Raw genomic sequence first — 14,981 nt, 5'->3', positions numbered from 1 at the left:
TAAATTGGTTTGAAACTATGTTTTATGTTCTTTATTAATTTTTTTGTGATTTTGATGTGATATGTGCCAAAATTATTAAAAATGGTTTCACTTCTAAACATTTCGACACAATCATGGTCTGAAGCTGCATAAGCATAAATTTTGTTTTAATATATCAGAAATATTAAATACATTAAAGATTTTAGAATAACTTTTACAATTTTTTAGGAGTGGTCCACTCAAGGTTACACTTTTTTGATTCCTTAAAAATTAACTTTTTTTTAAAAGTCAATTTTTTCTTTCAAATAAATAAAAATCAAAGCTATTATGGGATAAACTTTTATCTAGGGATCTAAACTAAAGCTTGGAATAGAAACCTCCGATTAATTTGCTTTCATAAAGAATTTTTTGGAAAAAAAGCTTAGGCGGTCCACTCAAGGTGACATTACCCTAATATTAAGTGACATAATTATTATCATTATAATTGTGTTTAATTATAATGTTTATATAACAAGTTGTTACTTATTGTGAATAAATAATGTTGTAAAAATATATTATGTTTCGTGTTTCATTTTTATTAACTTTCTTTAATTAACTTTTAAATTTTTTATCTCTAAAGATCGTAGTTTATTTTTTAGTAAGTTGAAAGGGGTTGGGAAAAATAAAAAAAACTTGTACACAATATTAAATATATATCAACCTAACAAACACTGCTTTGTAAGAAAAAGAAATCAGTATTTTTCCTGTTAGTAACATTTAGCTTCAAAATAGTAAAAATCTCTTTCACAAAAAAAAAAAAAAAAAAAAAAAAAAAAAAAAATCTAAATAAAAAAAAATCTTTAATAAATAATAATCTTTAAATAAATAAAGAAACGGAGATAATTTATTTTTAAGATTTTTAAGTATATAGAAAATAAAGTACAAAACAATAAGACGTCAAAATTCACTGGAAAGGCAAGTTCTAATTCAATTAATTTTCAACTATTGTCACCACTTCGAGTTGAGTTGGAATCAATTTCAGAGAATAAGACTGAACTGATCGAAGTATAGAGTGTTGTTCGTTTGAAAAAGATGTTAGCAGTTAAATTAAATATTTAATCATTTATTTGAATATGCAGTAATGTAAAGTATTTTTAAATGTAAGAAATTTAAATAACTAGTATTTTTATTCAAGGACTCAGATTGGAAACCAGAAATTAGAAAAAAAAAAGAAAGACATCATGACGTCTGAACTTTGCAGAAGTTCGGGTGCGTATTTGCACTTTATCTTTTAATTTACGAAAAGTATGTAATTGTTGTTTAAGTAAGGTTGAACTTGTATAATTAAAGTGTCTTTTGTAAACTGTCGATTTTTAATCAGCTAATAATAAATATATTAAAATGTATAACAGTTCAGAAGTGGGATATTCCCAGTGATAAGTGACGCTTTCTTTGTTTGAAAAATGGACGCAAACGAATTTGAGAATTTTCAAAGAAACCAGCAAGCGGAAGCCGCTGCTGTTGCAATGATACGGTTGGGTCAAAACGGTCAAAATAATAATGATCCGCATAATGCTAATCAAGGAAATCGTGGTCAAGAAAATGCTCCTCCTCCGCCTTTGGACATGCAGCAGGTTATGACGGCTAGTGATGGCCATTGTGCAACAAAATCAAGCCACGATGATGGCGATTCAAAAAAATATGCAGATACAACAACAGCAGCAACATCAGCCGCAACGATTCCAAGTTATGCCTGACTTACATCGAAGCGTCGAGAATTTCGAAGGCATAGAAGGCCCGGATAAGGCAAAGCTGTGGATTGAAAAATTTCAGTCATTCATTCAGTTGCATAATTGGACTCCTGCGATGGCGTTCGAGACAGCGCGAATACATCTCCATGGTTCGGCACGAGAATGGTACGAAGCTCGAGTGAATACGGCTGTCGATTGGGTTAGTTTTCAAAATGCGTTTCAAGGAACGTTTGTCTATGAGAGAACAAAAGTGCATCTTCTTTTGGAACTTACACAGTGTGTTCAACGCCATAACGAGGCAGCGACGTCATATTTCCACAGAAAGTATAAGTTGTGTCGAAGTTTGGATTTAAGTGATAGTGAAATTCGAAAACAACTATGTAAAGGCCTGCGTTCGCACAACCTGAGTGATTATATTCGAGCAAAGTCTTTTTACGATATTGACCACATGTACCATTCGATAGAGGAATACGAAAAGGACGAAGTTGAGAGGACATCGAGATAAACGTTTTCAAGGAGTTACTACACAATCGAGAGAAACACGCAGTTCTGACTTCGACAGCAAGCTACAGACGGCGTTTCCATCAACATCAACCGGAACATCAAATGCTACAATTGTGGTAAAGAGGGACATTTTAGTAGAAACTGTAGCAAACCTAGCAGGCAGGTAAGATGTTATAAATGTAAACGAGTTGGCCATAAGGCAAAAAGATGTGATAGATCCGTTAAAAAAGAAAATGATAATGTTAACTTAATTATGTCGAGTAGTTCAGATAATTCGGTAGAAAAATTTATAAAATCTGTCAATATAAATAATAAATCGTTCGTTGCCTTCGTAGATCCGGGAAGTTCCGTGTCAACAATTAAACTCACTGTCGCGATTAATTCCGGTTTCTTCATTGGATCTGGAAAAATTGAATTAAAGGGTTTCGGTGCTAGTGGGGTTTTTGTGGAATCTCTAGGAGTAGTCTCGGGATTTTTTGAAGTCGATAATGTGAAACCGCATAATGTATTATTGAGAGTCGTACCGGATAATGTGCAGAACTTTGAGGTTATGATCGGGCGAAATCACACAGAGCTGTCAGATCTTGCTTATATTCGAGTCGGTGACAAATTCGAGTTTCGTGACGTTGATGATTTTTCGTTTAAAGAATTACCAAATTCTAAAGAATTTCCAATCAAGTACAAAAATAGAACAAAATTGGATTAATTTCGTAGATGTAGTGATTCAAAATCGAGAAGCAACTATTCCTTATATTAATTTTGATTCGAAACTCAAAGTGTTAAATAAAGGTGGCAGAATTGGCGAAGCGATTTACGCGATAGATAAACTGAGAGAAGTGAAACCTCGTGTTTTACCGATTACGAACGAGGACGTGATAGTTGACGATGATATTAGTTCGAAAGAAAAACAAGAATTCGTCGACTTGTTAAATGAATATAGGTGTTGTGTCGCGCAAAATCTGAACGAATTAGGTATGACTAATCAGATAGTGATGGACATAATATTAAAACCGGGGACTGTGCCGTATTCTGCGAAACCGTATAAAATGTCTCTGACAGACAGAGAAGAATTAGATGATATCGTGATGGATTATAAAAAAGCTGGAATTGTCACCGAGACAACAGCAGAATTTGCTAATCCTGCTTTTCTTGTACAAAATAAAAACGGTATTCCACGAAAGGTTACAGATTTTCAAGGAGTCAATGCGGACACTATTAAAATAAAATATCCTTTACCGAATTTCGATGACGCGTTACGTTTTCTTATAGAAACAAATAGGTACCACACTCGATTTGGCAAAGGGTTTTCTCCAAATACCGTTGACGGAGAACGCCAAGCCTAAAACGGCTTTTATAACGGAAAAGCAGACTAGTCAATTTGAAAGAGTAAACTTCGGGATAACTAACGCCCCCTTTTATTTTGCAAAGTTGATGCACAAAGTTTTGGGTAAAGTGCAAGGTAATGTAGCATTCAATTTTTTTGACGATACAATCATACCATCTACGTCCTGGGATGATATGATTCAAAAATTGAGAATGGTCCTAGATTTGCTAAAAGAGGCACGATTGACTCTAAATTTATCTAAATGTCGTTTTTCAATGAAAACAGTTGAATTTTTTGGTTTTAACATAGGGGCCGATGGAATACAGCCAAGCAATGCGAAAACGGAAGCGATAAAAAAGTTCGAACGACCTCGAAACGTTCACGAGGTTAGAAGTTTTCTTGGCCTGTCGAGTTTTTTTCCGACGGTTTGTCCCGGGTTTCGCCGAAATTTCAGCGCCGTTGACGTTACTTACTAAAACTAAAAATGACGAAAAATATAATTGGGAAAATGAACAGGAAAATAGCTTTCAGGAAATAAAATCGAGACTCACAAAATATCCTGTGTTGACGCATTACGACCCTAATGCTGAGGTCACGGAACTTCATACGGACGCTTTGTCACGTGGTATCGGAGCAATGCCTTTACAGGGCAATTTGAAAAATCTAAAACTCGTTTATGCAGTCAGTAGAAGGACCTCAGAGGTCGAAAGCGCTTACGATTCTAGTAAACTAGAATTGTTGGACATTGTACGGTCTGTATCACGATTAAGAGAATTTTTAATTAGTGTCAAATTCACTGTTGTAACGGATTGTCAGGCTCTCGTCAATATAAATGCTTTGAAAACAAAACAACCTCAGATCGTCAGATGGCTGGGGATTATCGCGGAATGTGAATTTACGATTGACCAGGAGAACGCATGACGCATGTTGATGCGTTGTCACGTAGACCTATTGGAGAGCCCGATAATCTGATTGACGACAATTATATTTTCGTTGTAGAGACTCGTGAAGATGAACTATTGTTGTTCCAATGTTCAGATCCAGACATTTTGAGTGCGAATCGGACACTTTTGCAATATAGTCGCGACACGAAACACCTGTTATTTAACCAGTGGAGCTGTTTGGTTTTTGAATTAATAAAGTGTTTATTTAAATTAAATCTTGTGTTTAATTATCGGCCCATCTGCCATCGTACTACGGAGGAACCGGGATTTTGGAAAAAGGTAATTTTCTGGTGAGTTGACAAATATAAATGGAATGAGTCTGATCGTCGCCAAGCATTCGACGGTTACAATCTCGGCGGAATGTTTCCTTTGATTCTTTGTGTATATTTTGAGTTAACGATTTTAGTCACATTTTTCATTGCTTTAATTTTAACTAATTAGAAAACTGTCACAAATGGCGCCCAACGTGGGGCACTGTTGGGATTTTAAGACTCGTTCGATGGTTTTCATACCATGTCAGCGTCTGGTGGAATAAAGTATTTTATTTTCACCGTGAGCCTTAAGTGTGATAATTGTCGAAAAGGTTAGTTTTAATTCTAATCTATCGAGGTTTTTTTTTGCTTGTGGTCGAATAACGAAAAATCTGAAAGGATTTTTCACGATTTTAGACCAGTTTCCGGTTTGATTTTTGCTGGCGTTACCGAACATGTGCTTGGCGTGACGTCATTTCCTTCGAGCCTGCGCATTGTGGGCAATGAACGTAGTGGATTTTCAGCACCGTGAAAAGTAGTCCGTGTGTGGTGAAATCGCCAAGAGACATTGGTCGTTCGACACCAAGCGAACCGCGTAATAATGTTAGACCTTGTTTTTCATTTTTTTTGTACACGGGTTAAGGGTAATAATTTCTTTTTCCTTTTGTTTGCGCTGAGAGGAAAATCAAGTTGTTGTAGCGTGTAAACGTGTGCAAGTGATTGCGACATATTTTAAGGTTAGTGAGAGTTTTTTTTTGTTTCTTATAGTGTCGTAAGGCGTAAGAGAATATAATAATAATACGTTTCGACAAATGCGAAATTACTAAAGAGTAAAGTTTCTTTTTGAATTCTCGGTACGAGTGCCCTTGAAATTTAAAATTTCTATTTCTCCTTGAGTTGTTACTTGATTCGCCAAGTGGTGATTTCAGCGTCAGTCATATTGCGGGGCAAATGTGAAGACGCGTTGCGTCACTTGACGAAAATGTAAGTTCAACAGGAATTTAGTTTTATTTTTTGCGAGTGATTTTTAAATTAATTTGTTTAAAAAAAATAAATAAAGAAAAACATATTTTTTTATTTCATACGAAGAGCAGAGAGAAGATTGGAATAATACCAGTATTTAATTGGAATAATTTTATTTCATTATTGTTTCTTTTTTTTCCGTGTGTCATTGTTTGTGTTGGTTATTCTTTCATTCTGATCATTGGTAAAATACCCAATAAATTGTCAGCGCCATGGATTCATATCAGCGTCAGATCGCGCGTTTATTAGGGAATCGCGATGTGCGTGTGTTATGGGATACAATTAGTAATACACCGATAGCCGAAATGAAGTCAGAATTAGAGAGAAATCAAGCGAGTGTAAAAGGAACGGTACAAGTCCTACGTGAACGTCTTCTACGTCTGAAGTAGAGTCTACAATGAGCACGATCGACGTGGACGTGGACGCGACGTGCTGACGTCACCCATGCTATTCAAATGGGTGACGTCAGCACGTCGCGTCCACGTCCACGTCGATCGTGCTCATTGGAGACTCTACTTCAGAGCAAGGGTACTGTTTAGTGAAGTGGTTTACGTGCCGTGGTTAGAAAGGTATGACACAGCCAATTCCGTTTACATTTTTATGTTAGAGGGAACGTCACCGGCAACGAATAGACCCCTGGTAGAGTTGTCATCGTTTGAGAATGATAGTGGTGATGTTCAAGAGAGCAGGGAAAGCGAAAATCCCGAAAATAACCAGGCAGTAGGTGGGGTATCGGAGGTAGAAAATATTTTTATAAATTCCAATTCAGAGGCGAGGGCTCGGAGTGTTGTCAGCGTTGGTTCGTCATTAGGTGTAACAGTAGTGAATACTGAAAAGCGGCCATCAGTGACTACCACAACGGCATCAAGCCGATCAGCGTCTCCCTCACAAGTCTCGTGGTTGTTGCCTTCTTCTGGGAGGACAACCCCAAATATTTCCCCGAATGTTTTTACTATGAGTCAGGTGGACGCCAGGATACACTATGACCCGTGTATGGGAGCTTTCTTCGCTCAAAATAGAAATGTTGAGTTGAATTGGGCTCATCCAAAGGCATCTTTTGAAGTTCCACGTGATGAGGGTAAGAGTAAGCAACAAATGATTGCACCGAGTACTGTTTCAGCCGATCGAGTGTCGAATACTGGCACGATACCGAAGAGAGGAGATTATCAGCTTCCACGTCAGCGTCCACGACAAAATTCTCCATCGGAAATTGACGAACAGAGAAAGGCTCGCCTACCTTCCGCGATGAACGACCGCAGGAAGTTATTGAATCCCCCAGAATACGAAGAATGGCACATAAGGAGTAGGGGGAGGAAAATAACGACACGAGAAGAAGTTAGCGCGTTGAACCAAAGGTTTTCGAAAATGAGACCCAGTTTCGAAATACTAATGAGCTCGGAGATCGAGGCAATTATCAGCGTTATTGGGACACTATTAACAGAGGTGGAGAGTATCTGCGTACTAATAATATTAATCCGGACCGTGAGCGTAGCCGATCGATATTGACATTATCGTCTGAAGAGTCGCAATCAGAAGATGATGCGGGTTATGAAAACTAGGAAGAAATCACGTAAAAAGAAGAAGTGAAAGTGAAGTGAACAACTGAAAAGTCTTCCCCAGTCATGTCAGCGTCCGTGAACCCTTCTCAGACGTCAGCAAGGCCTTGGACTTCAAGTCAAAGGAATGCTACTACTTCAGGGAAGAGTGATAGATCAGCAATGGCAAAAAAAATGTCATCTTTAGGAAGTTGTAATATTTGTAAAATAGTGGGTCATCGATCTAACGAGTGTCCGCTAAGAGTGTGTTATAACTGCAACCAACAAGGTCATTATGCCGCAGAATGTAAAGAAAAGACTAAAAAAGCGACAAACGAAGCTTGTCAGGTTAGTGGAACCAAGGGGACAGTGTTTTCACGTTGTCCCAACTGTGTTAAAGTAAGAGAGATGTTGAGAAACGAGAAAGGGGGGGATAGTGGCTTTATCCTCCCCAACTGAGAGTGCTGGGGCCAATAGTAGTGTACTAGATGGTTCCGATGATATTTTTCTTAACCTACAAGCCATGGAGTACTCACAGGAGATTGATGAGCAATCAACCAACTGTCAGCGCCCCATGAAGCAATGTAATGAAGAAGAGATCGGCGATGAGAAGTTGATTCCCCTTTCTAATAGAGAGGAAACGATTCCAGTACCGAGTGTGAGTCGTCTACATGGAGAACTTGACATTAATGAGGGTGTACTTCATGGGGACATTACGGAGGTGGTACCTCTAACTGAGCTTCATTTGTCGGCTTCATTTGTTTGATTGCTTCATTTGTCGGCGCCTATCACCGAGACTGGGACAAGCACGTCCACGAGTTTCGTCACGCAGTGAGCAGGGCTGTTCAGTCTTCTATCAAAACGTCCCCATTTTTGAATTTTAGTCGACATCCGGAACCGGTCAAAAGTTTACGTCGTGAAGTCAAAAATCAAAATTCTGTTCAGCGTCTCGACCCCGAATTATGGATAGATCGAATGAAGCGCCTTGATGCATTGCGCCATTTGGTTGCACATTTTGTTGATGAAGCTCGCGAGAAACAAGCCGGTTATTATAATCGTAATAGGCGGGTTGCGAATTTCAGCGTCGGTTATCAAGTTTTATGGTGTGCTCATAAATTGTCAAATGCGGCTCAGAAGTTCTCGGCCAAGTTAGCGCCTAAATTCAAGGGTCCTTTTAAGATCGCGAGAAAGTTGTCCGATGTTGTTTACGAGTTAGATAGAAGACGGAGATAGTCGACGGGTTATGAGGGCTCGCGTTTTGCAAATAAAACATTTTATTCCACCACGCAGTCAGGCGATTGGTTGAATTATTGTTTACATGTATTATGTTTCAGATCGGTAGATGCCTGCTCATCGAGTGTCCCCATCGTTGGATCGTAAACCTAAGAGGAGATTACATTCCGTCAGTGGAGGAAGAATTGAAAGTTCCGGAATGTGGCGTTGAAGCAGCATGAAGACGAGAGGATTGCCCGATAGGGGTCAATATGTTCCACGAAAGCGTACGATCCCAGAGTTTCAACCTCCAGAGGTTCAAACGATGAGCCCACTCGCATCAATAATTGACCGAGTACTGCAGAACTGGGAGGATGAAGTTTCTTCAGAGGAAATATTAGACGTGGTGGGAGAAGGAGAACCAGTTGCCCCTGAGCAGTCCGTTGGAACGGAGGAAGCGATAGGGTGTATAAACCTCCCTTCCATTGTCGAAGTAGAGTTTCGACCATCCCGTGATCTAGACGAGTCGAGGAAAAAAGTTGGAACCGCCGAAGGAAACAGGCACAATTCCTAAAATAAAGTGTTCTTCGAAGTCGTCGTCAAGAAAAATCAAGATAAAGGAGCATAAGCGGCGTTCCAAGAATACTGAGGGTTTGTCAGCGTTTAATCTTTTGGAAAAGATGCCTATCAGGCATGGTTTAGAGGTTGACAATATTGCGCGTGGAGTAGATGAAAGTTATCAACGTTGGGAGAGCCGTTGTGCAGTTAAGAAACTGGAACAGGTGGTTGGTTCAGAGCCGAGTGGTACTTTGATTTGGAGGTACTGAGGTATCGTCAGGAGCGTGAGAAGATTCATCGAAACACTATCCCGTTATCAGCTTGGGATTATGTGGGTTCGAAAAGGGAATCGTCCCTTAACAGCGTTTCAAAGAGTCAAGCTCGATCTGGTTTCGAGGAGCTGCCTGATTACGCAACAGCTCCTTCCATTCGGTCAGTGGTCTGAGTACCATCTTCCAGCCAAGATGTTGGAAAGAAAGATAACGAGAAGGTTAGAAATAAGGAGAAGGAGCGTAAATTTCAGCGTGAGAAACCGGATTCGTCATCCAGTTCTCGTATCATTAGAGGCGGTAGAATGATTGGGGGAGTGGATATAATTCCCACCGACCCGGAGTTGGATCCCCCACTCGGTGCTTGCCACAACTGCTGTTCACTGAAACATTTTCTCAAAGATTCTCCTCATAGCCGTAATGTTTTCTGTCAAAACTGTGGTCGTTGGGGAGTGGTTATAATGGATTGTCCTAGGTGTGGACGAGTTCATCGCAGGGACATGAATGTAAAATTTGGGAACAAGGCCTATTAGAGACATGTCGGTCACCTACACGAATACTTCGAAAAGAGGTTTTGTCAAAAAATCGGAAGCAGCAGAGCGAGTTCATCTGAGTCTCCTAAATTTGTTTTATCGAAAGATAGAGGTGATAAACCGTTAAGAAAGGGGGAAGCCTAGTCTTCCAGTAAGCCACCATCGTTGAGCCCAAGTCACAATAAGAAAAAGGAGGTTGTGATTCCGTCCTGTCCTCGACAAATCGACAGGGTGAAGATTAACGATTTGATAACCTCATCTTGTCACCGTCAGGGCCTTGTGGACTCTTTGTCAACGTCTGAACCTGAGTCTGGAATTTCAACGTCTTCTACAAGGACAACCAGCATTCTCGATGAGCTGCGGGAATTGGACCAAAGATTGCAGAGAGTTCCAGTAGAATTAGCGAAGGAGATCAGTTTGCAATATGGTCGCGACACGAAACACCTGTTATTTAACCAGTGGAGCTGGTTGGTTTTTGAATTAATAAAGTGTTTATTTGAATTAAATCTTGTGTTTAATTATCGGCCCATCTGCCAGCGTACTACGGAGAAACCAGGATTTTGGAAAAAGGTAATTTTCTGGTGAGTTGATAAATATAAATGGAATGAGTCTGATCGTCGCCAAGCATTCGACGGTTACAATCTCGGAGGAATTTCCCCTTTGATTCTTTGTGTATATTTTGAGTTAACGAGTTTAGTCACATTTTTTATTGCTTTAATTTTAACTAATTAGAAAACTGTCACAAATTGTATCGAGTGTATACTCTCCAAGGGTAAACCAGGAAAATAGGAGGGCGAATTCGCATCCTATTCCGCCTGAAAAACGTCTCTTCGAGGTTATACACATAGACCATTTAGGACCTTTCATTGAGTCGCCACGGAAAAACAAATACATTTTAGGTATTATCGACAATTTGACAAAATATTCGGTTATTGAACCTGTCAGAAATACGAGCGCTAAATGTGTGATATCGCGATTGGAAAAATTTATCAATAATTTCGGAGCACCCTGTAAAATTGTAAGCGACAGAGGAACATGCTTTACGTCTAAAGCATTCGAAAAATTTGTTCACGACCATGGTATCAAACACGTCCTAAATTCGAGCAGACACCCCCAAGCTTCAACTTTTCAACGTTCTTTTTCAATACATATTTTGATAATTACTTGCAAATTTCGAGAATATTCTTCATCAGCACGAATTCTTCTAATTATCCTGATAAATCCGAACGAGATATAAAAACTTTGGTACAAATTAACGAATTTCGATCATTCTTTTTTTAAACTGTGCTAACTTTTTCTCAGGATTTCAAATCCTTTGTTACTTTTTAAAAAAAATTATAAATAATATGAGAAAATTAATATTAATTTTTCAGAATTTTTTTTTTCTTAAAAAATTATTGTCAATTTAATAAATTGTTTTTTCAACATTACTGATTGCAAAAGCTATGTTTCTAAATTAATTTCATAAAAAAGTTTTATTTGATATTGTTTTTTCTAAAAGGATATTATTTTAGAATTAAATGTTTATTAATTATTATATTTAAGGCGTACTTGCGTTTGCGAAGGCAAAAAATGGGCCCCAATTAAATGTTTTTTTTTACAGTCATTTTATTTAAAATATTAAAAACGATTTTTGCACCTTCAAGTACATTATAAAAACTAAAAAAAGAAAAAATTGTTTCGTTTTTTAACCGTTATTTACAATTCGTAGAGTGCCCTAAAAATTGTTGATCTCAAATTTGTAAGAATTTGCGGTGCCTCGCATAGAGCCTCTCCTGACTGTCTAAAATCAAAAAAACAAAATTTGTTTTTTAGTATACATTAATACCTAGTGGACGTATATGATGAAATTAAAAAAAAGTAAAAAAAACGAAAATGCGATACTTTTAAAGTCAAAAATTTAAAAGATCAAAATCATCATTTCTTAAAAATTGACTTTAAAAGTAACGCATTTTCGTTTTTTTTACTTTTTACGCCTTAAGTGTAAATCAAAATAATATATTTCAATTATGAGGGAATGATACAAGATAAGATAAAATTAAGAATGAAAAGATAAAATTGAATTTATTTCATTTAATTATTCTTAGATTTTATTGTGTTTAAATTTCGGTAAAAACAATATAAAACAAAATTTTTTTATAAATTTTTTTGAGAAAAGCAGTTTTTGCAATTAGTTATGCAGAAAGAACAATTTATTAAATTAACAATAATTTTTTTAGAAAAATAAAATTTTATATTAATTTTCTCATATTATTTATAATTTTTTTAAAAAAGCAATAAAAGATTTGAAATCCTGAGAAAAAGTTAGCCAAGTTTAAAAAAATAGCGATCGAAATTCGTTAATTTGTACCAAAGTTATAGCAATTTGAAAAAATTTGACAACTTGAAGCGAATTCTGTCGCGCAGCTGCCGCATCTCTTCGAGTCCCCCACTCCACCGTCGCGAGCGAGTGAAATAGTAAACTCCACTTTGACTCGATTTTTCATTATCAAATAATTTGTTGAAATGTTTATTAGTTATATTATCTGTTAAAAAATTTACAAATTAATAAATTATCGAAGAACCAAGTTAAAATATTAAAAAACAAATACTCAGGATTTTAATTAAAAAATAAAATTTTCTCCCACCCCTTTAGTGCTAGGTCAACATTTTTTTTTGTTGAAAATTTGCAGAAAAACATTTCTAATTCAATGGCGTTTGTCCGAAATTGTTTAAGTTAAAATTGTCGCTACTGTGTTTAATTGTTTGTCAGTAAAAATTTACTCCCTCCACGAAAACCAGTTTTTTGCAAAAATTCAATTTGCCACAAATTGTGATTGATAGATTGGCATTTACTGAAGAGAATCCGACAAAAAAACTGATTTTCATCCGGCCAAAAATGTAGAAATTCCATTGAAAAAAATCATGTTTTTAGTTAACAAATGGAATTTTTCATAAACTATTCATCCGATCGGATCCAAATTTAGCACACATCTTAAGGGTCATGAGAGGCATATTTTTGAAGAATACCGAAAGAATTAGTTAACTTTTATTCAAGTTATTAAACAGTTAAGAAACTGTGGTTTCTTAGTGGAAACCACACTTTCATTTTTAGTGGTTTAAATTCACTTGCAAGTAAACAAATGCACCAATTTTAACCTATGACCATCATTTTACAGGTATTTCCGAGCTCTATAACTTTTAATGACAACTTTTTCCCCTATAATTTTATGGGAAAGAACTGTCATCGAAAAACTGTTGTTCGTCACCTTTGCAATGGTTTATAACGCGCAGCTGGAAAAATCTCGAGTGGGAAACATATACATATTCATACTACTGTCACACACTATATGAATCCAGTCAAAAGTGAAGTATCAATTTTGGCACGAAAAAACATAGGGCGACTGGACTATTACAATTAGACAATCCATCGCAGTGGCAGATCTTGTTAAATCATAGAATTTGGTGGATCGTATAATTGATTGTTTTGATACTTGTGCTATTAACACTGGAAGAATAAAAGACACGTGTATATACGACTGGAACACTGATTCGAAAAAGACTTTTTATATTTTGCTTGCAGACATCACATTCCTGAAATAATTCTGCAAAGTATTTGTATAAAATGTCTCGGATCAACATGTGGTCCAGAAACAGCTGTGCTTAAAACTTTTAGTACAAGTTGGAAAAATTTAGATCACACAAAATTCAAACCTGGTATATCTGACAAGCGTGTATTGCAAAAGTTACGAGAAGAGAAAGAAAGCATAATTTTTTTGCCAAAGAAAAATTGGACGCAACGTGTCAACCTATGGATGATTATCGACAGTTGTTGGAGCTTACACTAATGTTTTTAGGTGAAACACCAAAAGGAGGTATGTTACTTATGCACCCAAGAGCGATGCACCATTCAAGATGGATGTCAAGTGACATTTATGCTCTAAAAATATGGATCTTTCGTAACCAATTTCCTTTAGGCACTAACGAAAAAGGCATTATTTTAAAGAATTATTTAAATTTGATTAAGTTGTTAGATTATGCAAAAATCAACAAGGGAATTTTAATTGAGGCTTGTCAAAAGTTTAAGGGGCACTTATGGTACCTATCGGAGGAATTAGTTGCCTTGGTCTTTTTCTACTCCAGGATATCTGCTGAACAAAAATATCTATGGCAGCTGCAACTCTTAATCAAATAAGGTTAGAGGAAGCGCACCAAAACAATTGTCTGAACAAGATTTACATAAATTGGCAAAAATGAATATTAAAGATAGACTAGATAGACTAGTTCAAAGGCGAGGAAACAAAGTTAGCAAAATCAGCAAGATTCTTAACTCGAGAATTTTTTGGTGGCCCTGAGAAGGGACGATGGTTGAATGGGAGGGGAATGAGAGATAGAGACGGAAGTGAGCGTGATAGTTTCGCTCTCGAGCTACTCAATCCACCCGAGAGTAGAGCCCATCACACACAAGCGTAGAAGTATATGTTTGGACAACGGTCCTCTAGGCACGGAGTGACAGAGACACTGGAGAGGGTGTGGGCCACTAATGTCCGCACAAAAAGTCTTTGCCCCTCAGAATTTGTTAACTTTGCAAGCTTATAACTCTTTTAAAATTTTTTTTTTAATTTTGGAATAAACAGTTAATAAAGCGTAGTTTATCTGTGCAAATAAATATATGCTATTCTTAAATGGAAAAAATTTTGTTCCTAATTTGTAATCAAATATGTATAAAAATGTCCCTTAAAAATGATTCTTTATAAAATGTATGATGTACTTTCACTATTCCCTGTGATGTTATTAACAATGGAAAAAATTTACAAAACGTATAGCAGATTTGTTAATAATTAACCTTTATATAGAAGTTTAAAAAATCCTAAAATTATGTTAATTATCGTTGTAATGAGCATTTTTATGCTAATGTGCTATCTGGCTTTAGAATGAAGATACAGCTTTGCGACAAATTGTAAAATATCCAGTACAACATTCAAAAATATTTAAGCTAAAAAGTTGTTAATTAATAATTTTAATTTTTAAGAAAAACGGCATTTTTTGGATTGAATTGAAAAAAAATGTCAGAAAAAATTTAGTGCCACTTCCTGCTCGGAAACATGGCTCACCAGTAAACTACACCTAGGCTTTGGGA

General features: G+C 36.7%; 1 protein-coding gene across 1 annotated transcript; it reads left to right on the top strand.

The window, feature by feature from the left end:
• Positions 1 to 7,377: 7,377 nt before the first annotated feature.
• On the top strand, positions 7,378 to 7,749 carry LOC122503361 (cellular nucleic acid-binding protein homolog). The gene has a single exon (XM_043613866.1). It carries the CDS (start codon positions 7,378 to 7,380, stop codon positions 7,747 to 7,749), a length of 372 nt encoding a protein of 123 aa, XP_043469801.1.
• The last annotated feature ends 7,232 nt before the right edge of the window (positions 7,750 to 14,981 follow it).

This window comes from Leptopilina heterotoma, unplaced genomic scaffold (assembly GCF_015476425.1).
Source record: "Leptopilina heterotoma isolate Lh14 unplaced genomic scaffold, ASM1547642v1 Lhet_26, whole genome shotgun sequence".
NCBI classification, from domain to species: Eukaryota; Metazoa; Arthropoda; class Insecta; order Hymenoptera; family Figitidae; genus Leptopilina; species Leptopilina heterotoma.
The sequence above is the reverse complement of the archived record's forward strand: the minus strand, read 5'-3'. Positions and strand labels throughout refer to the sequence as shown.